Below are 25,785 nucleotides of genomic sequence, written 5' to 3' on the forward strand. Positions count from 1 at the left end.
AAAAACAGCTCTCTTCAATGGCAATTGCAGAAACTAATTGCAGTTCCACTGCAGTTAAACTAATTGTTTTCTTGGCACATACTGTAAGTGAATAAATCAATAACAGTAATGAATAAAAGTAACCAACAGTTACCAATGCATTAAGAAAAATGGCATACCTAATAATCGAAGCAACACACACTGTATTCCCAATGCTAGAGACCGCTGCTTTTGATCAACACACCTGGATATATTAAATGCATATAAGACAAAAAATGGTTGTATAGTGTATTTACTCTTTGAGCAAATTCATTTTTGTAACAGCTTAGCATTTCTAGATTAAAGCAAATACTACACACATGAAATAAACAAATTATTTATAACAGCTTATATACAGTTCAACCTTTCTGGAATTATAAGAGAAGAAAAATGTTATCTCAACTAAAATACTGCAAATAATACCAAAAAGGAGTCAAATGAGTTTTAACAAATGTATTGAATATGTATGAATTTTAGCAAATGTAAAGAAGAAAGGACATTCATTAACAAGACTTCTATTTGACTATCCCATAAGTTACAAGTCATATGGCTTAAGTTGCAAGCAAATAATTCTTATTCTCTTATTAACTTTGAGATAGAAATCATACCTGTGAGTTACGGTTACAAATTTGAGGTAGTGTAAAACAATTTCTGATGCTCAATTTGATTCAACAATATTTCTTTAAGTAATAACTCTCAGAGATGAATGAGACATGATGTTGGCACACAAGAGAGTTAGATGGGAGATAGAAGAGATCAAGTAGTCTTTAAAAAAATATATATGTAGGTAAAAAGTGACATAGATGTAATAGGTGTTATGTTAACAGACTACTTAATGTTTTTAGACAAAATCTCTGAAGCTTCTGTTTGTCAGAAAGTATGTGAAAAAGCAGTGAGTATCAAGGAACAAAAATTGAAGACGGAAAAACCTAGTTTGTTAGGAAAGATATCGAAAGGCTGATGAGCTTACGGAAGGGCAAATAGGAAATATTTTTACAAAGTGGTGTGGAAGGAAGAAGAGCCAATGAAAGCACAAAACACTGAAGAGCCAGGGGACAGCCAGCATATTTTACTGTTTACAGGAAGGTTTAATATCACAGCACCTACTGTATAAGACAGAATGCACATCATTCTGATTCTGACACATGTGGAATGCACTGCCATTTCCATCATACTCAAATGCAAATGATTATAACTCCAGCTTACAACCGAAGCCTCATGAAAGAAGCAGAGAAACTAGCATCGAGTACACGCCAAGTAGGCAATGTTAAGACACTTTCACAACCATGATCTTGTTAAAGCCTCAAACATCTTGGGTTCAATGAGGTAGTATTCCCAATGCCACAGAACTAATGATCTTGTAAGGGCTGAATTAGTATTGGAACCAACAGTCAATATAAACCCCAAATAAATCCCTAAGTCCATTTTTTTTTCATTCAACATGTTGGCTTAGGGATGGCAAATTTCACAATATAACACATACCTTAGGATAGACACAGTTATAGGAGTACCAGCCATGAAGGTAAAAACAATTGCAGCAAAGAAAATGCCAAGGAATACAGGCAAGTTTTTACATTGACTCAAACACTTCCCAGCTTGAGCTTCAAAACTAAAACTTGATGGAGTAGGTGTTGCTTCTGTTTTTCTTTCAATACATGAACAGTTATAATATACCTGGAAATATTAGACATAAACATACTAAAAGTGCTTATCTTCAAAACATATTTTATCATTGCAAATTATGTGACTTTTAGACATGGCAAACACACAGTCTTAATTCATACACATCAAATAGTGATAAGAAACAGTAATAACCCTTAAGAAATCAAGCAAGTGAAAACAAGGGGCCATAGTTACAAAGCAGAATAATCTGTATTTGACTTTTGTGTCCATTATTTTAACTTGTAACCTGTTATTGATTCATGTCTTATAAAACAAATTGACAAGAATATAACAATTAGATGATCTCACACATTCTAGGCTGCTTTCAATAGATCACAATTGTTCAAATAGTTTTCCTAATTTTCTTCTTTTCCATTATTAGGACACAAAGAAAAGCATGCATAGTGACAATCTCACTATTCATGCTAGTTTGAAAGAACTAACACTCTAATTTTAACAATTGCCACAGTAAATTAACTAATACATTACAAGAGTTTGAGGGAAAAAAAACTACTTTCAACTAAACCTTTTTACTATAATTTTCTGAACTTTTTGAATTGTTTTACCAAAAGCAAACTGGATCCTTCTTAAGATGGCATATTTATGATAATCAAAAACTAGAAGTTATTATGTTATCCTGAAGGCTATTTTTATTAACATATTAACTATTTAATATATATACACACATATATATGCACATATATGTATACATATAAATTAATAATATGAAATGTTGGAAAGTAACATGTTTAAAAATCACAAGTATTACTTTTGCAGGAAAAGAGTTCAGGTATTTGAAAAGTTAGGCATAATCATTTTTAAAGGCTTTTTACATCTCAAGCCCACCCTTACTACAAATCTTTTTATATGTTTAAGGCCTCAATAAAGTCAGAGCAGAGCTAGAGAAGTCAAAGTGAAGTGGTGCTTTTACTGTCCCAAAGGCCAGAGACCACTGGTACTGATTCAGGAAAATCAAATATGCAGGTGACATTCCTAAAATGAAATATTACATACTCAGCAATCCGATATGTCAAATAATGAAATAAAGTAGCCTTTAAAATTTTTAAGGAAAACTGAAAACAGTATTTTGTATCTTAATGAAGCTTTACAACTCTCTTACATAAAAAAGTATATATTTGCCTATAATATAGCTAGCTGCTAGAACATCTGTTTTTGTAGTTCAGATCACTGGTAGGAAATATATTCTATTTCTGTGAAAAAATGTGCATAGATATTTATTACATTATTATCAATGCATTTTGCCTATCTGATATATTTCATAAAAAGATCCTGTGAAAAAATGAGTTGTTACATGGACTAGTTGGACATAAAAAAGCCAGGTCAAAAAGAAAATTTGGAAGTCAAAATAACTTGCTTTTCTGAAACAATCCCTAGAAGACAATTTATTGTTTAAAATGGTGATGATAATATTTGGTGACAAATATAAATATCGAATTAACCATGTCAAAATAACCAATACCATTTCAAGTGTGCTCTGGGTATTAGATTTTTTATTTATTTACTTATTTATTCATTTATTTTGGTTTCCTTGTGCAGGATGGTATTTGTGTCTATACATTTTGCTATGTGAGTAAAACCCTTCCATTAATTTAATTCCTTGTCATAATCTTCTCATTAGAGTTAGTCAATAGCACTTATTGATTGATGATATTTTATATACAGGAAAATGCTACCTACTTATCTGCCTCTCAAAGGAATAGTTTACCTTCACCTATGATATGTATTATGCTCACTTGTGGAATCTGATTCCTTATAACTGACACAAACACCTAATTTTCTCAACCTGTTTTGAAACTAAAGCAACCCCAGATGTCCACTGGTTTGAAGGCATGGTAATCTTTCATTAAATTTTCACAGGAACTTTATGGTAGTTATTTAGTTAGTTTTACTCCAAGGATTAAAACTGCACGTCAACCAAGTCTATTAAGTCTGCTATGATTCACCACATTTTTTCTGGCATATTTTTCAATGTTCTTAGACAACTATTTTTAAGTCTATAAGCTAGGTAATATGAAAAAAATGTATACTGTTTCTCACATTCTGGTTTACCCCTAGCAGAAAGATGAAATCCTACATCTCTGTTGAGATAAATGTTCGACGTATTTATTACACACAAAATCATTAAAGATATGTATACATATGTACAGACATATATTTATGTGCGTATATATGAACATATAAATGTGTATAACCACACCCACACATACAGACATCTGTGTTAGTTCTAAAATAAATCTGAAGTACTGTTACAGATTATTTCAATTAATGATTTCTATTTATTTATGTAAAAATCTTTTCTTGCAATCTTAAAGTTATCTTTATATAGGAAAAGGAATGCCATTTCACTAATACATATTTCAAATATCCAAGATTGTGCTGTTTTGTCATATAATTCTTACATACCTTATTCATTGTAGTCTCTTATATCATATTATATATTTCCCTCAGGTCTTTTTAAAGTTATCACATTATCTATTAATGCATAACATTACCTATTATGTACTACTAGTAATGTGAATATTATTTCTTCCCAGGCTATTAAATTTAACGAAGATAAAATCTTTAGAGTGTAGATGTAATACAACAAAATTCTATTGGATTTTCTTAAACCATTTAATTGTATTAAAAAGAAATCATATTTACGTAAACTGATATGCATTCTTTTTTTTAATTTTATTTATTTTTTGGCTGTGTTGGGTCTTCATTGCTGCACGCAGGCTTTCTCTAGTTGCAGCGAGCGGGGGCTACTCTTCATTGCGGTGCACATGCTTCTCATTGCGGTGGCTTCTCATATGTGGAGCACGGGCCCTAGAGTGCGCAGGCTTCAGTATTTGCAGTGCGTGGGCTCAGTAGTTGTGGCATGCGGGCTCTAGAGCACATGGGCTTCAGTAGTTGTGACACACAGGCTTAGTTGCTCCGCGGCATGTGGGATCTTCCCGGACCACGGATAGAACCCGTGTCCCCTGCATTGGCAGGCGGATTCTTAACCACTGCACCACTAGGGAAGTCCTGATATGCATTCTAATCCACAGCTAAAAGTAAACTTGCATTTGAGAACAGATTAGTGATCTGTATATATTTTTAATGTGTCCATGGTGTATCAATTAAAAGCAACAAATATTTATGTGTTTTTATTATATACACTGTACTCAGTAAGAATAAGAGAAGTTCCCTGACTTCCAGCGACATAAAGTATAGTTGAGAAAAAATAAAACAATGTAAAAAGGTAAATAATATTTCACTTCTATAACAGAAGTGATGTTATAAAGATGTAATGTGAAGAACTGCTAAATTGATTTTTCAACAGTAATTGAATGTGAGGTATAAAGGAAGAAGAATCTTTTTCATATGGAGTGGTCAGGGGCCTTTTTTTTTTTTTAATTAAGGTAAGAACACAACAAATTTTAAGTGTACGATGCATCATTGTTCACACAGGTACAATGTTGTATAGCAGATCTCTCGAACTTACTCATTTTACTTGACTGAAACTTTATGCCTGGCTTCTGAATGGAGGAGGTGGGCCAGGAAGGAAAGACTAGGCACAGCATAACACCACTAGAGGGATAAGGAAGGGCATCAGAAATACACAAACATACTGCCTCATTGAGGTAAAGGAAGTAAGGTAAAGTAAGGTAAAGACACAAGTTACCTTTGGATGTCTTTTGGAAACAGAATTTGTACAACCTGCATAGCAGGGAGAAAAATATTGGATTCCATTTCCTCCACAGATAGGATAATAATATGATCGCAGGCAGTTACAATTGGCATTACAAGGAGCGATCAAGTTTCCCAGTTTTCCTGTCCTGTCAACAAGAAATAAAAGATGGGTAAATTATCTATGTTATAACTTTTAATGAACAGTTCAGAAGCATTGTTATATCTTGCCATTCAATCATTTATTCACTTACTCAACACTTCATTTAATTACTGAACAAATAAAACAAACAGAATGTCTGCCTTTTCACATACAGCTTAATTAACTTCTTGTGGAAGAGACAGGCAGTAGAAACAATAGCTATATAATATAATGTCTGTCAATGATTTAAAAAACATAGGCAGAGTAAGCAAATAAAGCAGTTTCTCATTTGGTACCAGATAATTCTTTTTTTTTCTTTCTTTCTTTTTTTGGTGCGGGGTGAGGGAGGGCTGGTTCTGTGGGTTGTAGTACATTTAGCAGCATCCCTGGCCTCTACCCACTGGATGCCAGTAGCATCCCCTTAGTTGTGACAACCAAAATGTATCCACACACTGCCTAATTTCCCTGGGATGTGAGTGAAATTTTAAACCTGGAAGGATGAATACAATTGTAATCTTCAGCATACTCACTTTATCAATGGGAAAACTAAGTCCCAGAGAAATTAATTTACTTTTCTTTCTTTTCCAAATATAATACTCCTGGTTCCCAGGCTTGGTGTTGTTCCATGCTGCCTCTTAATAGGAGGAACATCTTTTAAAATATAAAGGGTTACCCTAGGCAAAGAAACTTCTCCAATCCCTTATTTATTTGTTCATTAAACCAATATATATTGAGCAAGTGCTAGGCCCTATGCTAGGTATTGGGACTACAAAGCTGATAAGACAGTCACCATTCTCAAAGATTTCACAGTCTAGGAGTAGAGTGGACACAAATTTATACACTAATATGGTTATAGACTGTGGTTATAGATATCAACAGAGTGTATTTTATACATCTGCACTGAGGAATGACACTTAAAACAAGCCAAAGTTTAGATAAGTGGGTCTGAAGGAGCATCTGTCTGAGATCAGTCTTAGAGAATGAGTAAGAGTTAGCTGAGTAAATGGGGAAGGCGAAGGGTACTTCAGAGAAGCTGATAAAAGTCAAAAGGTGAGAAATAACATTCTATATGGAGAAATATGAATGATGTCTGAGGCAGAGAGTGATAGGAAATGTAGTTGGAAAAGAGTCATGGACCAGATTGTTGAAAGCCTCATGGGCCTTGTTAAAAAACAATGGGATTTAACTTATTTTGAAAAAGTAATCAAGTATTTTAGACTGAAAAGTGGCAATGTGAAAAGTACATTTTAAAGAAATAACCCTATGTGGAGTTTGAATTTGGAGGAAGGGGACCAGTTACAATACCCTAGGCAATAAATTATGATAATGTGTAGGAGAACTAAAATAGAATTTTGATTAAAACAAAAACAGATTTGAGAAATATTTTGGATGTAGAATCAGTAAGATTTGGTGTTTGGTTGACTGAAGATAGGAACAGGATGGAAAAGTCAAGAGTGACTCCTAGAGTCTAACTTGGCATTTTGGTGGAGAAGAACTAGTTCTGGGGAAGAGGTGATGGGTATGGTTTTATACATATTGAGATTAAGAGTCTCAAATTTGGTGAAGAAATCTGGCCTGGAGCCAGGTATCTTAATATCCATTTGCATATAGATGTAGCTGAAACTCTGAGAATGATAAGATCAACCATATAAAGAGTCGAAGAGTACAGAGAGGTCTTGGGAGTTCATTTATTTCATGAATACGTAGTGAGCTCCAATCATGTGCTAGACTCAAAGTGGTGGAAATATATCTAAAATAAATAAAGAAGTAGAGATAAAGATAGAGGAAGGAAGGGAGGGAGGAAGGAGGGCAGGGAGGGAGGGAGGGAGAGACGGAGGCGGGGAGAGGGAAAGAAAGGAAGGGAGGAAGGGAAGAGGGAGGGAGGGAGGAATAAAATTCCCTGCAGCCATGAAGCCAAGTTTCTTGCACTGGGGATCAAAAACAGTAAATGAGTGATTTATCTAAGTATCAGAAGATAACTGCTATGTTGCAAAATGATGATACCTAAGGAGTAAGTGGAGAACAAGAAGCTCATGAAGGAAACAGATTAAAGAGAAGAATATAAAACAAATGGGGAACAAATCAGTAGGGAGTTTGAAGGAAAGGGTGATCAAAGAGTAAATTTTAAGTAATTCATCTCTCTGCTTAGAGTCTCTCTGTCTTCAAATCTATTCCACAGGCTGCTGCTAGATGTCTTTATCAAGCATGATTCCATTCATGAAAGCAATCAGGATAGTCTCTGCCCACATCTAGTTTACAATATAGATGTAGAAATAAGGTGACAGAAAAACTATCCCTACAACTCTAGAAATAGCCTCTACACAATAATTTTTAAATTAAATTTTTCCAATATATAATCCCCATATTATTGATAAATGATTACTAAGAACATGAAAATTTAAGACAGTCTGAGGCAAACTACAGTAGAAACAAAGAAATATAGAATATATTCTTTATTATCAAGGGTTTAATCACCTTAGCCTACACATTTTCTAAAGGTTTATTTCATAAAGTAAAGGGGAAACTATTACCAGGAAAATAGCCAGTGCCTGTGAAGTTTATTAAATTTTCTTAATATATACATATTTTTAATATATAAAAATCTTAAATTTTTAAAAATTGAATATTAAAAATATTTAAAATATATCATTTTGATTATACACAAAAAATATATAATTTTAAAAATACACATAAATGTGTGTTTATGCATATATATGTATATATGAGAAACATGTTTATCACGAATAGCTGAATTTAAACATTAATGTCTTATTTGAATCCAAATTATTATTCTATAATTATGTTTCTACAATAAGCAAAGATTTCCCTAAATCTACTGCAACTCCTTGATAGACATGCCTCTTTAAGGTGCTGTTTCAGATAAGCAATGAAATTCTAGCTATAGGCCAGATAGGGAAAAAATACTGAAAAAAAATACTGAAAAAATTAATAGAATCTACACACACACGCACACACATCCCGTGTGTGTGAATGTGCGTGTGTATGTGTGTATACTCACTTTCAGTTTTTTTCACCACTGAGAATGTGTATGTAATTAAGCTCTGTCTCTATGTCCCAGACCTTGATACCTCTCGATGACCAGCCCCCACATGCACCTCAAACTGACACCACCTCACTTGCTTTCCCTTCTGATTAGGCTAAGGCCACTCATCTGGTAGTGACTCTTGCTTAAGGTAGAAAATATCAGATGGATTCACATCCACATCATCTCTGCATCAAGGTGATAGAGTAGTATTAAACTATCCAGAAGTTTCTGTACTTCTAAAAGGAACATACAAAAAAAGTGGTTTCTTGGGGTACATTTGGGTAAAGTTTATAGGTGTCAGTCAGTTTCTGTACAACTTACCTCTATCTATCTTTCGACCTTTCCAGGTATCTTTCTACTATTTCCAGACACATGACCTAAGCGCCTGGTACCTTCACTTTCTAGCATTTATGCTTTGGCTTAACATATTCCTTTGCCATTCCCTCTCTCCCAAATCTTTCTCTCTCAAGCTTTTTGTATACTTAGAGGATATTTTAGCCCTATTTCTCTATTATGCCATGAAGCCATTCCTAAATCTAATTAAAGAAACTGAAAAGCTCTTTTTAATTCCATAGCCTTTTATATCTCTCACCACCTAATTCATTGTTCATTCACTGTTTTGTTTCCCAATCTATCCTGCTACCCTGGAAACTCCTTTAGAGTAGGAATTTTGCCATAAAAGTCTGCCAGAGGAAGCAGTCGATGAATTGTTGAACAAATGTAATGGAGCTGGACTAAACATTGCTTTCGAACATTTTTCATTAATATAAAAGAATGACAGACATGAACAGTAGCTACAAATCACGATAATTGTTACTGGCAAACTTTTCAAACCAAACTTTTTCCTTTATTTAGGTTATCTGAATGCCATATTAATACAAAATTAGAGAGTCCTTGACCTGGAGCACCACCCCCTTCAACAGTCTCAAACACATATATTCAAACAATTAAAGCAGCACCGTGGGCCATAAAACACACTGCTGGGCAATGTCCTACAGCCTGATCCTCTGTTGTGGCTTAGGATTTCACAGCAAAACAAACAAGGCAAGGAAAGATAAAATGGTCAAACCAGGTATAGGTAGAAATATGTTTACAGGTCATAACAACAAGAAGTTATTTATTTCTCTATAATAAACATGAACTTCTAAAGTAAACACAACAGTGATTAGTATCACCTAGTTTTAGCTTCATTTTAATTTCTCTACTAGCCTATTTTCAATCCATCTAATAGGAGAATTTCACCATAGGGAGTTTTAAAATTTAAATCAATAGGAACATATAATATGAAATTCTCCCTAGGATGTTGAATCCGTTACGGACAAAGATTCTGTAATATTAATCTTTGTATCCCCGAGAATAGTACTCAGTACAGAATAGTTGTTTCTTAAATTCTTTCTGAAAAAATATCCAACTGTTAATATGATATCAGTTATTGAAACTAAAAGTAAAAACTACATAGTCTTACATAGGAAAAGCAGCCTTCCAATTTTTTTTAAAAAGCCAATTTCTTATCATTTTATTTAAGAAAGCATATACTTGGAAATACACACATAGTTTATTACTCTGATATTAATATCAAAAAGCAGTGAAATATATTTACCCATTATATGATTCAGATACACCTGCAAATGGCTCATTTTCACAGTTGGCATAAACAAATACGAAAGTCAGTGTAAGTGCAGTTATAGACATGAGCAAAGCAAACTTCATTATGTTTTTACACGTCATTTTGAATTTCGAAACAAGGATACCACCTAAAATCTGACCAAGAGCAGCTCCCGGAATTAAAACAGTCCCTAATGAGAAAGAAGACACAGTGAGAAAACATACACGTATACTCAGTAATTTATACCAACAATTGGAAAACATCAAAAACAAGTAGTACTATGGTTTTAACATATGAAAGCACTCATGTGATTTAGAAACAACATGAGTAAATGAGTTAACAGTTATATTAAGAGATTAATAAAATTAATGTTTTGAATATTAAGATTAATATATATTCGCTTTACCTCGGTATATAGCATTTGTATCTCTCAAATTCATACAATAGATTGTCTAATGTCAGAAAATTGGAAACGTTTATCAAAATCAGTGTAAAGTTTAAACTTCAAGGAGTGGGCTATCCAAAATTTTATGCTATTTTAATAAATATCTAATGTGGTAAAGTAAGATTATTAGATTAAGCTAGAACAAAGAAAATGTTTTACCTGCAAGGGTAGCTGCAGAGCTGGAAGACAATCCAAACTGATTTTCTATAAATTTAGGTAAAAATGTAGCAAATCCAGTAGTAACTAAGGCTTCTGAGCAAGTTGATAGAACTAAACACATAAAGACAGTATTCCTCATCAAATTCTAAAGAAAAAATACAGTTCACCAAATGAATAACTATGATTATACTGCAAAATGCAGCATTAGAATGGTAGGTACCATGATGAAATAGCACATTTTAAATACACACAATATAATTATTTGTAAAATTTCAGCATTTTCTTTAGCACAAAAGTATAAATACTGATCACTAATAGTTTTATACATACAATGTTGAGAAAATTTATACATGGAGCACCTAGAAAATTGACAGATGATTAATCAGCAGGGTGAATGTGCCTTGATCATATGCAAGGGACCAGGAAAGGAGGTAGAAGCTGGCTTGGAAAGTTCTCTTCCCCAGTCTTACTATATATCTCCATACAATAAATCTACCCCATATTCGATTTTTTTAAATTGTGTTCTGAATCCCTATGTCCAGTAAATGAAGAACTGACTGTGAGCAAAGATGAGAGTGGTCTCTAAGTATCAAACTTTTGGTATTGCTCCACAAGTATTGCTCTCGGTAGTTAAGAACCTTAGGTATAGAGTTAAGCAATTTTCAATAAGGGTCTATATTGCTGGAGTTCTCAGAACCTTATTAATCTACCAGAGGGGAGTGTAGAGATTCAGTTATTTCACAATATTTAACCATAAAGTGAAAAACCACCAAGTATAGTTCTAGAATATTCAATGCAAAAAAATTTAATAAAACTGAGCAACACACACACACAAAGGAGTCACAAAAAGGCAAGATAAGAGATTTAGAAGTCAGAGCCAGATGATCGAACATAAGAATAACAATAGTGACAAAAGGAAAAAAAGTACCTGAATGAAGAAATGCAATAATTTTTAAAAATAATGAGCAGAAAATATTTAAGTTTTCAGATTGAAAAAGATAACGGACTCCAAGCAAGGATTAATGAAAAATGATACATATTTAGGAATAAACTAGTGAATTTCCTGAAATCAAAGAGAAATGAAAAAATTTACAAATTTGCAGATAGAAATAACTAAGAATCACATTAACTTGAAACTTCTCAACTGCAACATATTTAACTAGAAAAGAGCCAAACAACATCTACAGACTACTAGAATTAAAGGAGTATGATCTGAAAGTATCCATCCAGTCAGAAATATCATTCTGACATTCAAGGATACTTAGATGGCATCCTATCTGAGAAAAACCAGCAATAAAATGCTGTATCTATAGAGATCTGAATCAGAATCAAGATCTCAAAGCATGAGAACATAAGGATAAAAAAAGCATTGGTGAGTAATGACTCTTGATACATATAAGAATTTATAGAATAAATAGAAATATATGAAATAGAAGAGAACTACTATAAAAGAAAATAACAGTAATTAGAATTAAAAATTATAAACAATCTCAGCAAAACACAAGAATGTGCCTGTATGGAAGAGGAGGAAGGAGAGTTAAAAAGTAGGATGAATGGAGTAAAAACATGTTAAGGCTTTCATTTGAGGAGGGAAAAAAATAATAAAAAGTAAATAAGTTCAAATCTTGAAAAGGTAAAATTATAAATTCCCTTATGTACAAAACTTTTATGATGCTAAATAGAAAGAATACTTCTCTGCCGAGTTCAATAAAACAGACCATAACACTTTTGTTTCTTTAACCTCAAATTCAAAACAAGTAACCACTAACCGCCACTTCTTTCACAAGGGAAAAATATTGGTTTGGCATTCTCAAAAACATTTACAATTCAATGATAATTGATCCATCCATTACACAAGGGAAACGGCATGGGATAATGGACTACATGCTAACGCGGAACCACTGAATATTGATATTGCCAATAAGATAACTCATGTTCTTCCAACCGATCTACTCTGGAATAGTTTTCATTTACTCAAAGCACAATACAATTAAATCTGAAGAGGTTTTTATAAGAGCTAGAACTATAGTAAATAAGCCAGCAAGAGTGCATTATGATAATATTTGTGTGTATGGATATACTGTTTACACATATATGTAATATATACATATATCTACATATGTATGTGTGTATAGTTGTATGTGTGTGTGTGTGTGTGTGTGTGTGTGTGTACAGTGTTATTTTACCTTTAGAGCAGCTGGAAAATCTTTAAAACTTTGTCCAAAATTCCCATCTGTATGTTGTAAAGAATTACTCTGATGAATCTGGGAAGTTTTTCCATCTTGAATTTCTGCTGTACCTAAAAATATAGTAAATTTACCCACTCTATCTTCTTGCTTTCTAATGATTCTTTCTCATCCTTTATGCATTAAACAAAGAATGTTTAAAGCGCTTCTCTTCTACTCTAATTCTAACATGTTTTTTAGATGAAATAATATTTATTACCTATTATCATGTCTAATTTTTAATAATAGTACCGTGAATAAATCTGAGAAAACAGTCAATACATAGACTCATAAGTTGGATGGCCCAAGGTAGAAAGAAATCAATGAGTCCATCTACTTCTACTCTGCCTACTTTTCTTCTACCCATTTCCAGAAGTTAATCATCTATCCTGTTACATCTATTCTGTTACATATAACAGAAACAACTAAATGCCTTCAGCCTGGAGAAAAATACTTCTATAGATATGTATATGAACCACATGATTATAAAGAAACAAAATCTCACAGACAAAGGAATAGATATTCTTTTCTATTAATCTTTTCTTTTAGGGCAGATTTTTAGTATTGAAATTTGGTGAAAATAAGTATACAAGGGCTTCCCTGGTGGCGCAGTGGTTAAGAGTCTGCCTGCCGATGCAGAGGACACGGGTTCGTGCCCCAGTCCGGGAAGATCCCACATGCCGCGGAGCGGCTGGGCCCGTGAGCCATGGCCACTGAGCCTGCACGTCTGGAGCCTGTGCTCCGCGACGGGAGAGGCCACAACAGTGAGAGGCCCACATACCGAAAAAAAAAAAAAAAAGTATACAAAAGCATGACTTTGGTGACAATTGAAAAAAAAGTACTTGTACTATCATTAATAAATAATTAACATCAATAATTTAAAGCCGATTGGCTCTTGAAGTTACTAACTAAATACAAACTAATAGTTTAAAAGATATTATATCTCACATAAACATAAAGCAAGATTCCAGATAACACATAAGATATAAATTTAATAAAGAGGTGAATATGTACAGTTTTATTGGGTATTAAATGAAAATAAAGAAAAACCATGAATATTAAGATTGTTACCCAATATTTCCTAAAATAAAGACAGATATTCAAAAGTTTGCATAGGCAGACAACTGAGATTCTATTAAAAAAAATCGTGAATTTTCTAGGGTTCTTAGTAATAATGTAGAAAGCAACAATTGGCCTAGAATTGGAATAAAACTCCCTGGTTTTAAAGAAAATATTTTTACCTGGTAAGTGCTTTGGAAAGCAAGAAAAAGGTATTATCAAAGACCAGGCAAAAAGCCAAGACATGAGAAATCCAATCCACCATGCCCCCAGCCATCGTGGATCATCCTCAGTGATATCAATGCTATATGACAGAAAAACAGGAGGTAAAAGTCAACTCTACCTTGTTAATTAAAACTCAGTCACGATAATTATATAATTTATCATTCAAATGCATATATAGAGAAATATTATTATATTATCCAAAATTTCTAGTGGAGCCATTTTGAAGAATCACAATGGATAGCAGGCATAAGTGAGAGCTCTAAGAATAATGATTTACAAAGTATTCCACATGGCAAATACAACACAGAGGTTTTAAATATTTAATAGTAAATATATCTATGTTGACTATTTGAAAGCATGCATGGAATTTCTGAACATTCTTTATCTAACTTTGGCTACATTTTTCTTCTCTGAATATTATAATATATAGTATATATATAGAATACTAAATACATCTCACAGCGAATCACTGATTTTTGTTAAACGCCCATACACTATGCCCCAATTGTGGCATTCATTTGAATGTGAAATTCTTCTTAAAGTGATAATATATTAACAGTTTGTTATAATGGTTGTCATATTTTTATATCAACAGGCTCTTCCTCAAAATACATCATTTCTACAACTCATTTCACTCCACTGAAATTAAAACCCAGCTTTCTGCTCAAGGGCTTCCTCTGTACACCTTTTTATACAGTCTGGAAAAGATTAACCTAGGGCTACAAACATCAGTATCTTTGTGTTGTACCACCTTCTGAAATTTTTTATTAACCTATAGTCTCTAAAAGATTAACCTAGGGCTTCCCCGGTGGCGCAGTGGTTGAGAGTCCGCCTGCCGATGCAGGGGTCACGGGTTCATGCCCCGGTCCAGGAAGATCCCACATGCCGCAGAGCGGCTGGGCCCCTGAGCCATGGCCGCTGGGCCTGCGCGGCCGGAGCCTGTGCTCCACAGCGGGAGAGGCCACAACAGTGAGAGGCCCACGTACCAAAAAAAAAAAAAACAAAACAAAACAGATTAACCTAGTCTCTAAAAGATTAACCTGGGACTAACAAATCACATACTGTGACCACATTTTCTTATTCATTGCTCACAGTCATGCAAAGGACTGTGAAGTTACAGTAAAATGAGAAAATATGGCCTCAGCAAAGGCCACTAACTTCTTTATTCAGGAAAAGGAGATGGTAACTCAGTGGGTAAGAAGGGGATTTTGGAGTCAAAAAGATCTACTTCAAGATGATCTGATTTTGGATTTTGGAGTCAAAAAGATCTACTTCAAGATGATCTGATTTTGGATTTTGGAGTCAAAAAGATCTACTTCAAGATGATCTGAAAACATTTCATGCCTTGGCCACTTACCAAGTTCTGTGTATCAACTACCTTATAAGATTATTAAGAGGATTAAATAAAATGGCATGTAAAATTACATTATACACAAAACCTATGTTGTCTAGAACACAGTATGGGATAAACAAACATTACCTATTATTATCCTCCAGTGTTACAGTTGTTAAAGCTGAACAATTGTGATCTCTATATTATCAGAGCTACTATAGCACTTAGTCTGAGAATCATAAACTCTCGAGACTCCTCAGGCTATCTACCTACAGCTAAATCTACTGAAAGCACAACTAACTTTAATTAAACTATTATTTTTGAACAATGCACAGGGAACTGGTTATGTATTTTGAAAATTTTCACCATCTAACTATTAAGCATCCTTATTTGTAAATAAATACTCTATACCAAGAGATGGTGTGGCATTAATTCGTGAAGCAATGCAGCCAAAATAGTACATAAAAATTGTGTGTATTCAGTTTTGTTTCCTGAAAAATCCCTCATGATATTCTGAAGAAATATTATAAAAATATTCCGCCTATGGTACTAACGTGATTCAAATAATATAAAGCTAAATAAAAGAAAAATAGATATTGCCTTGCCTTTGTCCCAAATCAGCATCAATGTACACGGTTAGCAACTGTCCTCCCAACACATAGCCAACAGCAGGGCCTAAAATTGACATGGAATAGCCAATTCCTAGAAAAAGAACAAAGACAATGAAAATGGTCATCTGTGGGACTTTGCTTTGAATGTCTGACAAGTGAAGAAAGAGAAATATTTTACTATAGAAAAACAAAATGATTAGAATTATATGAAAATTACACATATTTGTCAAGGAGCTTAAAATACATAATTCAATGTCAAATTTTTTAGACTACAATAGTGATGGCAACAAATCCAATAATTATAAATTTATGAAAGTTATATCACGTTAACTCACAGCAGGGGTAGTTCATCTACTATTACCCTTTGTGAACAGTGATAGTAATTACTGGCTACAATTCTTACGGAAGAAAACAAAGTGAAATGAGAAGGCTTTTATATTCTATACACATTCCAAAAGCATTCTATGGCAGCTGATTTAAAACCTGGATCTGGTTCATTAGTCTGTTTCTTAAAAGTAAACCATTAAACTCCTTCTCTTAGTGAATCTCCCATTTTAACTTGCAACAGAATTAAACTGACCTTATTTCTCTGATATTTAAAACTTTGCCATATATAACTTTTTACTTTTTGTTAAAAAATTATGCATACATCAGTATCTTCATATACTACCACCTTCTGAATTTTTTCATTAATTACTGAGATTCTCGTTCTCATACACAAAAGAAAAGGAATATACCATACACAAAGTGAAGCATACATCAATGGTAAAAATGACTTATGTACTAGATCAAGGCTCCAAAGTAGAGGTCATTCAAGATGATCTGAAAACATATAAGAACTTTTATTTATCTATCAACTACCCTAATTTATATTATAACTATATATATATATATATATATATATATATATTTTTTTTTTTTTTTTTGTGGTACACGGGCCTCTCACTGTTGTGGCCTCTCCCGTTGCGGAGCACAGGCTCCGGATCCGCAGGCTCAGCAGCCATGGCTCACAGGCCCAGCCGCTCCGTGGCATGTGGATCCTCCCGGACTGGGGCACGAACCCGCGTCCCCTGCATTGGCAGGCGGACTCTCAACCACTGCGCCACCAGGGAAGCCCATAACTGTATTTTTGAATGTAAAAAATGTATTGGTAGAAAATTTTAAGTATATAATTTATAAATAAGTATATATATATATATATATATATATATGACTCATGCTCAAAAAATTTGATAGCTAAAAGTACATGATTAAAAATGCTGGAAATCTGGAAATCAATGATTCCCAAATTATCTTTGGTGATAGATCCTTTTATAAATTATTTCCAAAAGGGTTTAGACTGATACATTTGTAAGAATACCTTATAAGTTTTGTGGAAGTATAAAATTGCTATAGGGCTTCCCTGGTGGCACAGTGGTTAAGAATCTGCCTGCCAGTGCAGGGGACACGTGTTCAGGCCCTGGGCTGGGAAGATCCCACATGCTGTGGAGCAACTGGGCCCGTGCGCCACAACTGCTGAGCTTGCGCTCTAGAGCCTGCGGGCCACAACTACTGAAGCCCGTGTGCCTAGAACCCATGCTCTGCAACAAGGGAGGCCACCACAATGAGAAGCCTGTGCACCACAATGAGGAGTGGCCCCCACTTGCCGCAACTAGAGAAAGCCCACGAGCAGCAACGAAGACCCAACACAGCCTAAATAAATAAATAGATCTATTTTAAAAAATTGCTATAAAAGTTTCTAAAAGTTTATTTTCATTTTTTGACTTTCTTCATGTTGGCATGGATCTATGTAATTCACACTGAATAGCACTATCTATATCACCTGCTTTCTCAGTCCTCAGCAATTACTCCTTGGTTAACAATAAAGAATGCTTTGCATATGTTCACAAATATGTTCATAAAAGAAATATATCAAGAAAGCAAAGAATTTAAAGTTTTCAATTGATGAAAGGTGAATTTGCTATGACCCCAAAATTAAAAATTCTGGTAATGGTGGATAACCTATGGTAGACTAGCATTTCCAACCAAATTGCCCACTAAGAAAAACTTTTAAAAACTGTAAAAATTATTTTTAAATATAAGGCAGATAAAAATAGTGAAGGACCACTGTGTTAAGATTCTTAAGAAGAGAGAGATTTAACAAAAATTGGGACTGATTTTTTTTCCTGGGTATGTTGGCTAATTCTATAAGAGGCACTGGGAGGGTAAACTGTCTTTTGCTAGTCTCTAGGAAGTAGGGAAACAAAAGTTGCAGTTTAGGGAGTAGAGCTTATAAACTTTCCCTGTCCTACATTTTAAGTTGGCACCTACGAGGCTATACTCTAAAAGCAAGGATGAGTTAGAAGTAGACTGGCTCACAGAGTAAGTGCAGTTTAGCACTTACTCAGTCCCTGAAATTAGATAAAGGGCATCCCAGACTGTAGTGTTCCCATGTACGACAGAGGTGGGAAAGTTATTAAAAGACACACAGAGTGATTCTGAAAAAAAATTCTAGAACTATAAAATGCATTTGTCACAATAAAAATGAAATGGATCCACAGCAGATTACTTAGAACTGAACTGAGTATTACTAAACTGGAAAATATATTATTAAATCAGTAAATATTTATCAACAAGCACAGAAAAAATACAGGATAGAAAATACAGAAAAGACAGTAAAGGAGAAAGAATACATTAAAAAAAAACAAAACCCACAAAGGCCTACCATACATGTAATTGGAGTAACTAGAGTCCCAGGAGAGGAGACAATAGGGCAGAAGTTATATTAATAATCATAGGAAATATTCCAAAACCAATGAAAAGTATCAAGCAATATATTCATTAAGTCATATAAGTTCAAAACAGATGAAATAAATGTAATCTTTCACCTATACACTCATAGTAAATAAAACAAATGAAAATCAAATACCAGAAAAGAATCTTAAAAATGGTAAACATACATAAGAAACAGTGGAAGTGAATACAGTAGAATAGCACTTTTAAAGTACTGAAAGAAAATTAATGGCTAACTAATTATCTATTCCCAGTGAAAACTAGATGAAAAACTAAGAGAATTCATCACATGCAGACTGTTGCAATAAATTAACTCAAGACTGTTCTTCATGTTAAAGGAAAATGATCCCAGACTGAAACTCAGAGTAGCAAAGTAAAGAAGAGCAATAAAAAAAGGTAAACATGTTTATAAAAGTGGATCAATATTTTTAAATAAAACAATAACACTTATTTCAGGAATTTAAATATAGAAGGGATTAGAGTACACAGAAATAATTGAATAAATGTTGGGAAAGGAATAAATTTAAAGGGTTTTAAGACCTATGTGATGATTAGGAATGTGGTAAAAGTATCAATTAACATTAGAATTTCATAAAATCAAGTGTGCATATAAGGTAATTAGCAGATGAACAGTAAAAGAGCATATACCTAGGAAGTTAATGGAGGGGAGAAATGAAATAATAAATATTAAATTATCAAAAAGAAAGAAAAAAAGGGCAAGAAATAAGAGTGTAGAGCAGATAGGAAGCACATATTAAGATGAAAAATTTAAACACAAAATAACATTAAATGAATTTAAAAGTTCAATTAAAGGACAAAAATTGTAAACCCCAAAAAAGCATTTAAAGAGGAAAAGGTTGTGAGGCTAGAGATGCTGTGTAACCACTTTTTTCCTTCATTCTAATAGGTAGCAAATTTTGACTGTTTTCATTTTGCCCATTTTTGCCTTGTTACATAAAATTGTTTCACATAGAGGAAGGCATGCTACCAGTAATATATACTATTTTAAAAGAAATAAAGAAGGGAGGAAGATTTTGGAAATGGGGAAATGTATACAAATATAAAAAGCATATGAAAGGATTTCAATCAACAAAACCTAATTACCCAATGAAAAGTATCAGTTAACTGAAATTGAAAAAAACTAAAATGAGTTTCCCAGTTTTGTTACTTTTTGTTTTTTTCCTTTACTCTCAAAAATTACCATTCAATGAATTCCTACAGTAGAAGAAAAAGATAAGGTAGCAGGCCTTGTGGCTCCTATCTTTAGAAAGACCTGCTTGCAACTTTGGCTTTTGTCTGGCACCTGGGATCTTAAATGTCCAGAGGGATGCCACAGTTCCCTAACTAATAAAGGTGGCTCATTGTGCTCAAACTGTTCGTATAAACAATGCGGTTTTGTTGAACACTTGTATTCCTTCTGAGAGTCTAGAAATTTTCTATGTGCAAGGCAGAGGGTTCCTACATGATCAACTACCAATAAAATCCTTGGGCGTTGAATCTCTAATGAACTTAGCTGGTAGAAAACATTTCATACATGTTGTCACAACTCCTGGCTGGAGGAATTAATTTCAATCTGTAGGGGGCTCCATGAGGAGGGAGTGGACTCTTATAAGCTTGCAGCTGGTTGTCTCTACTTCACCTCATGTACCTTTTCCCTCTGCTGATTTTGCTTTGTATCTTTCTGCTGTGATAAATCATAGCCCTGAGAACTGTCAAGTCCTAGAGAACTTCAAATCTGGGATGGTCTCGTGGGCCTTCACTCCACCTTCGCATGCTTAAATAATCTTTGAATAACTTCGTATTTTGTGTGTTACTAAAATATAAAGATTGAAGTTGTTTTATGAGAAGTACTGATTAGAAGAGGACCTCAGAAAGAAAATCTGTGAACTGGAAGAGTGAAAAGCATCACTAGTAGCTAATTGAAATAAAAGCACTGTTAAATTAGTAAATGGAGAAGTTGTACAGATCAGCCAGAATGTGTAATGAGAGCATCAGATCTTGTGGAGAGACCAAAGCAAAGCAAGTAGAGAAAACAGTAGAAGTGTAGTGCTTTCCATATTAAAGATGAGCCTAAGAGATTAGTACCCTCTATCAGGGCTGCATTGAACACACTTGGCTTCCAGTGACTACGGCAATAGGTCTTTGTTATAGACTAAGAGTTTGTGTCACCCCAAAATTCATATGTTGAAAACTAATTCCCAATGCAATTGTATTTGGAGGTGGGGCCTTTGGGAAGTGATTAGGTCATAAGAGTGGAGCCCTCAAAAAGGAACTAGTGTGCCCTTAAAAGAAGGCCCCAGAGAGCTCCCTTGTCCCTTCTGCCATGGCTAAAAGTCAGCTGTCTATGAACCAAGAAATGGGCCCTTACCAGATACTAAATCTATGGGCACCCTGATCTTGTATTTCTCAGCCTCCAGGATTGTGACAAATAAATTTCTCTTGCTTGGAAGCCAAATAGTCTATGGTATTCTGTTATAGTAGTCCAAATGGACTAAGTCCCCTACATTAGAATAATAGACTGATAAAGTGAAAATTCATGTGCAAATAAATTACACATTAATTTGGATGTAGGGCCATGCATGGTCTAGTTAACTCTACCTTCCAGGAACTTCAGGGATGGAATTTAAGAGAAACTTGTACTGCTAAGTATTAGTTCACAAAGGAAAAAATTGAGTCATACATAAAAGGCATTAATCTGAAATAGAGAACTCCACAGGAGTTTCTGAGTACCATTGTGTGGTTTCTTTTGTTGACTCTAGTCAAGTCCACGTAGGATGAAGTAAGTCAGTAGAACAGCAGAGCTCTATCCCCACACCTGTGTAAATTAGCCTGGGGTACATTCCAGCAATCTAGACAGCCTACTGCTTGGATGGCACTTCCAGGAAGGCTGGCATGCCCCCCACAGGAAACAGAGCAGGATGTCAATAAAAATCATAACCGCATTCAACTAAAGGACATGATACATCAGCATATAAACAAAAAAAGTAATATTGCATTTACCAAATGTAAATACCTATGAAATCATAACTTCTTAATAAGTGTATGTTATGTTTTACTTATAAATTAAACAAGCAATAAGATAAAATGACACCGAGACATTAACATTACAGAGCAAACTTACCTATATAGAGAGAAGATTTGTGGGTGGGCACAGAATCATCAATAAAGGCTGTTCCTAGGGTATAAAGAGGAGTTCCTCCTGTTCCCAGCAATAGTTGTCCCAAAATAAAGACATACAAGTAGTAGAAAAGTGAAGAACTTGAAGCCGTACAGGTGGTTTTATTCTTTGCTGTTAAGCATGTATCTTTAGGGGAAAAAAAATTGTGAATTTATCAAAATTTTAGCTAATAATTTAAACATCTTACAAATTATACTTGCCTAACATAACCTTCCTTATTTCTTCCAATCACTTCACTTTGATTATACTTAAAATATTTAAAAATACATACATTATTAAAAACAATTTATGAAACATTACATCAAAATTTAGAAAATACAGAACAAAACTGAGAAACATTACTTAAGAACCAAAATTAACAAATTGTGTAAACACAAGTGAATTAAGTGGTGCCAGGGAAGGACAGTTTTCAAATTGAAGGGAAAAAAAACACTACACTTGATATTTTTACAAGTCATAAATACAGTATGACCACCATATTGATTTTTTCTTTAAAAAGATTTTTTTTTTGTTACCACTATATTGATTTTATCAATCAGCATCTTAAACACATTTGAAAAGTGTACTTAGACTATAGGATATTTTGGCCAAAACAGTAATTCTCAATATTCACTACATGAGACTCCCATGGTGGCACAGTGGTTAAGAATCTGCCTGCCAATGCAGGGGACACAGGTTCGAGCCCTGATCTGGGAAGATCCCACATGCCGCTGAGCAACAAAGCCCGTGCACCACAACTACTGAGCCTGCACTCTAGAGCCCGTGAGCCACAATTACTGAGCCCACATGCCATAACTACTGAAGCCCGTGAGCCTAGAGCCCATGATCTGCAACAAGAGAAGCCACTGCAATGAGAAGCCTGTGCACCGCAACCAAGAATAGCCAACGCTCGCTGCAACTAGAGAAAGCCCGCGCACAGCAACAAAGACCCAACGCAGACAAAAATTAATTAATTTTTTAAAATATTCACTACAAAGCAGTAATACTTAGAAGTTATGTCCTTCTTTTTTACAGGTCAAATATTTTATTACATTTATATTTTGAAGCAATCTTTGGGTCCATAGGATGTTTTTTTGAATATTTTAAAAGGAAAAATTGTTATCTATTTTTTTCTTTTTTTCCTTTTATTGAAGTAGATTTACAATGTTGTGTTAGTTTCTGGTGTTTAGCAAGGTGACTCAGTTATACACATATATATATATATATATATATTCTTTTTCATATTCTTTTCCATTATGGTTTATTACAGGATATTGAATGTATTTAGCTCCCTGTGCTATACAGTAGGACCTTTTTGTTTATCTATTTTTATATAGATTGTATCTGCTAATCCCAAACTCTTAATTTATCTCTCCCCCACCCACTTTCCCTAAGGGGGGTAACCCTAGGTTTGTTTTCTATGTCTGTGGGTCTGTTTCTGTTTTATAAATAAGTTCATTTGTATTGTATTTTAGATTCCACATATAAATGATATCATACGGTACTCATCTTTCTCTCTCTGGCTTACTGCACTTACTATGGTAATCTCTAGGTCCATCCATGTTACTGCAAATGGCAGTATTTCATTATTTTTTATGGCTGAGTAGTATTCCATTTTATGTATTGAGTCTTCTTTATCCATTCATCCATCAATGTACATTTATGTTGCTTCCACGTCTTGGCTATTGTAAATGGTGCTGCTATTAACACTGGGGTACATGTATCTTTTCAAATTAGAGTTTTCTCTGAATATATGCCCATGAATGGGACTGCCAGATCATGTGGCAACTCTGTTTTTAGTTTTTTAAGGAAACTTCTTACTGTTTCCACAGTGGCTGCACCAATTTACATTCCCACCAACAGTGTAAGAGGGTTCCCTTTTCACCACACCCTCTCCAGCACTTGATATTTGTAGATTTTTTAATGATGGCCATTTTAACCAGTGTGAGGTGATACCTCATTGTAGTTTTGATTTGCATTTCTCTAATAATTAGTGATATTGAGCATCTTTTCATAAACCTATTGGCCATGTGTATGTCTTCTTTGGAGAAATGTGTATTTAGGTCTTCTGCCCATTTTCTGATTGGGTTGTTTTTTTTGTTATTGAGTTGTATGAGCTGTTCATATATTTTGGAAATTAAGCCCTTGTTGGTCACATCATTTGCAAATATTTTCTCCCAGTCTGTAGGTTGTCTTTTCGTCTTGTTTACGGTTTCCTTTGCTGTGCAAAAGCTTATACGTTTGATTAGGTCCCATTTGTTTATTTCTGCTTTTATTTCTGTTGCCTTGGGAGACTGACCTAAGAAAACATTGTAACAATTTATGTTAGGGAATGTTTTGTCTATGTTCTCTTCTAGGAGTTTTATGGTGTCATGTTTCATATTTAAGTCTTTAAGCCATTCTGAGTTTATTTTTGTGTATGGTGTGAGGGAGTGTTCTAACTTCATTTATTTATATGTGGCTGTCCAGCTTTCCCAACACCACTTGCCAAAGAGACTGTCTTTTTCCCATTGTATATTCTTGCCTCCTTTGTCAAAGATTAATTGACTTTAGGTGTGTGGGTTTTTTCCTGGGGTCTCCTTTCTGTTCCACTGATCCACGTCTGTTTTTGTGCCAATACAACACTGTTTTCATTACTGTAGCTTTGTAGTATTGTCTGAAGTCTGCGAGGGTTATGCCTCCAGCTTTGTTCTTTTTCCTCAGAATTGCTTTGACAATTCTGGGTCTTTCATGGTTCTGTATAAATTTTAGTATTATTTGTTCTAGTTCTGTGAAAAATGTCATGGGTAATTTGATAGGGATTGCATTAAATCTATAGACTGCTTTGTGTAATATGGCCACTTTAACAATATTAATTCTTCCAGTCCAAGAGCATGGGATATCTTTCCATTTCTTTAAATTATCTTCAGTTTTCTTTATCAATGTTTCACAGTTCTCAGCATATAAGTCTTTCACCTCCTTTGTTAGGTTTATTCCTAAGTATTATATATTTTTAATGCAATTTTAAAAGGGATTGTCTTTTTACTTTCCCTTTCTGATATTTTATTGTTAGTGTAAAGAAATGCAACAGATTTCTGTATGTTAAACTTGTATCCTGCTACCTTGCTGAATTCTTTTACCAGTTCTAGTGGTTTTTGTGTGGAGTCTTTAGGGTTTTCTATATATCATATCATGTCATCTGCATATAATGATAATTTTACCTCTTCCTTTCCAATTTAGATACCTGAGAAATAGTTATCTTTAGGATTTGATTAAAATCTTTTTAAAAAATCACATTCAGTGGCTTCCCTGGTGGCGCAGTGGTTGAGAGTCCACCTGCCAATGCAGGGGACACAGGTTTGTGCCCCGGTCCACGAAGATCCCACATGCCGCGGAGCGGCTAGGCCTGTGAGCCATGGCTGCTAAGCCTGCGCGTCCGGAGCCTGTGCTCCACAACAGGAGAGGGCACAACAGTGAGAGGCCCGTGTACCGCAAAAAAAAAAAAAAAATCACATTCAAAGCCTGGGTATTAAAGTAAATCCATATTTCCTAAACTCATCATATAATATTAATGAACTAAGAGATTTGTTAAAAATATATTTCCAACCCTTTCCCTTTGAATCTGGTGTAGTATCCAGGAATTTTCATTTTAACAATGGCCTCAGCTAATT

The 25,785-nt window shown here is 34.2% G+C and overlaps 1 protein-coding gene across 1 annotated transcript in view; it reads right to left on the reverse strand.

The window, feature by feature from the left end:
• The window catches only part of SLCO4C1 (solute carrier organic anion transporter family member 4C1), a 60,919-nt gene that overhangs the window by 3,677 nt on the left and 31,457 nt on the right, over positions 1-25,785 (reverse strand). Inside the window, exons 3-11 of the mRNA XM_079918215.1 lie at positions 22,100-22,282; positions 16,201-16,297; positions 14,220-14,341; positions 12,940-13,052; positions 10,754-10,898; positions 10,144-10,339; positions 5,351-5,504; positions 1,502-1,692; positions 159-223 (exon numbers count right to left, since the gene is read on the reverse strand). Coding sequence (XP_079774341.1) covers positions 159-223; positions 1,502-1,692; positions 5,351-5,504; positions 10,144-10,339; positions 10,754-10,898; positions 12,940-13,052; positions 14,220-14,341; positions 16,201-16,297; positions 22,100-22,282 — 1,266 coding nt within the window. The remainder of the gene's footprint in view (positions 1-158; positions 224-1,501; positions 1,693-5,350; positions 5,505-10,143; positions 10,340-10,753; positions 10,899-12,939; positions 13,053-14,219; positions 14,342-16,200; positions 16,298-22,099; positions 22,283-25,785) is intronic.

This window comes from Stenella coeruleoalba (assembly GCF_951394435.1).
Source record: "Stenella coeruleoalba genome assembly, chromosome: 3".
NCBI classification, from domain to species: domain Eukaryota; kingdom Metazoa; phylum Chordata; class Mammalia; order Artiodactyla; family Delphinidae; genus Stenella; species Stenella coeruleoalba.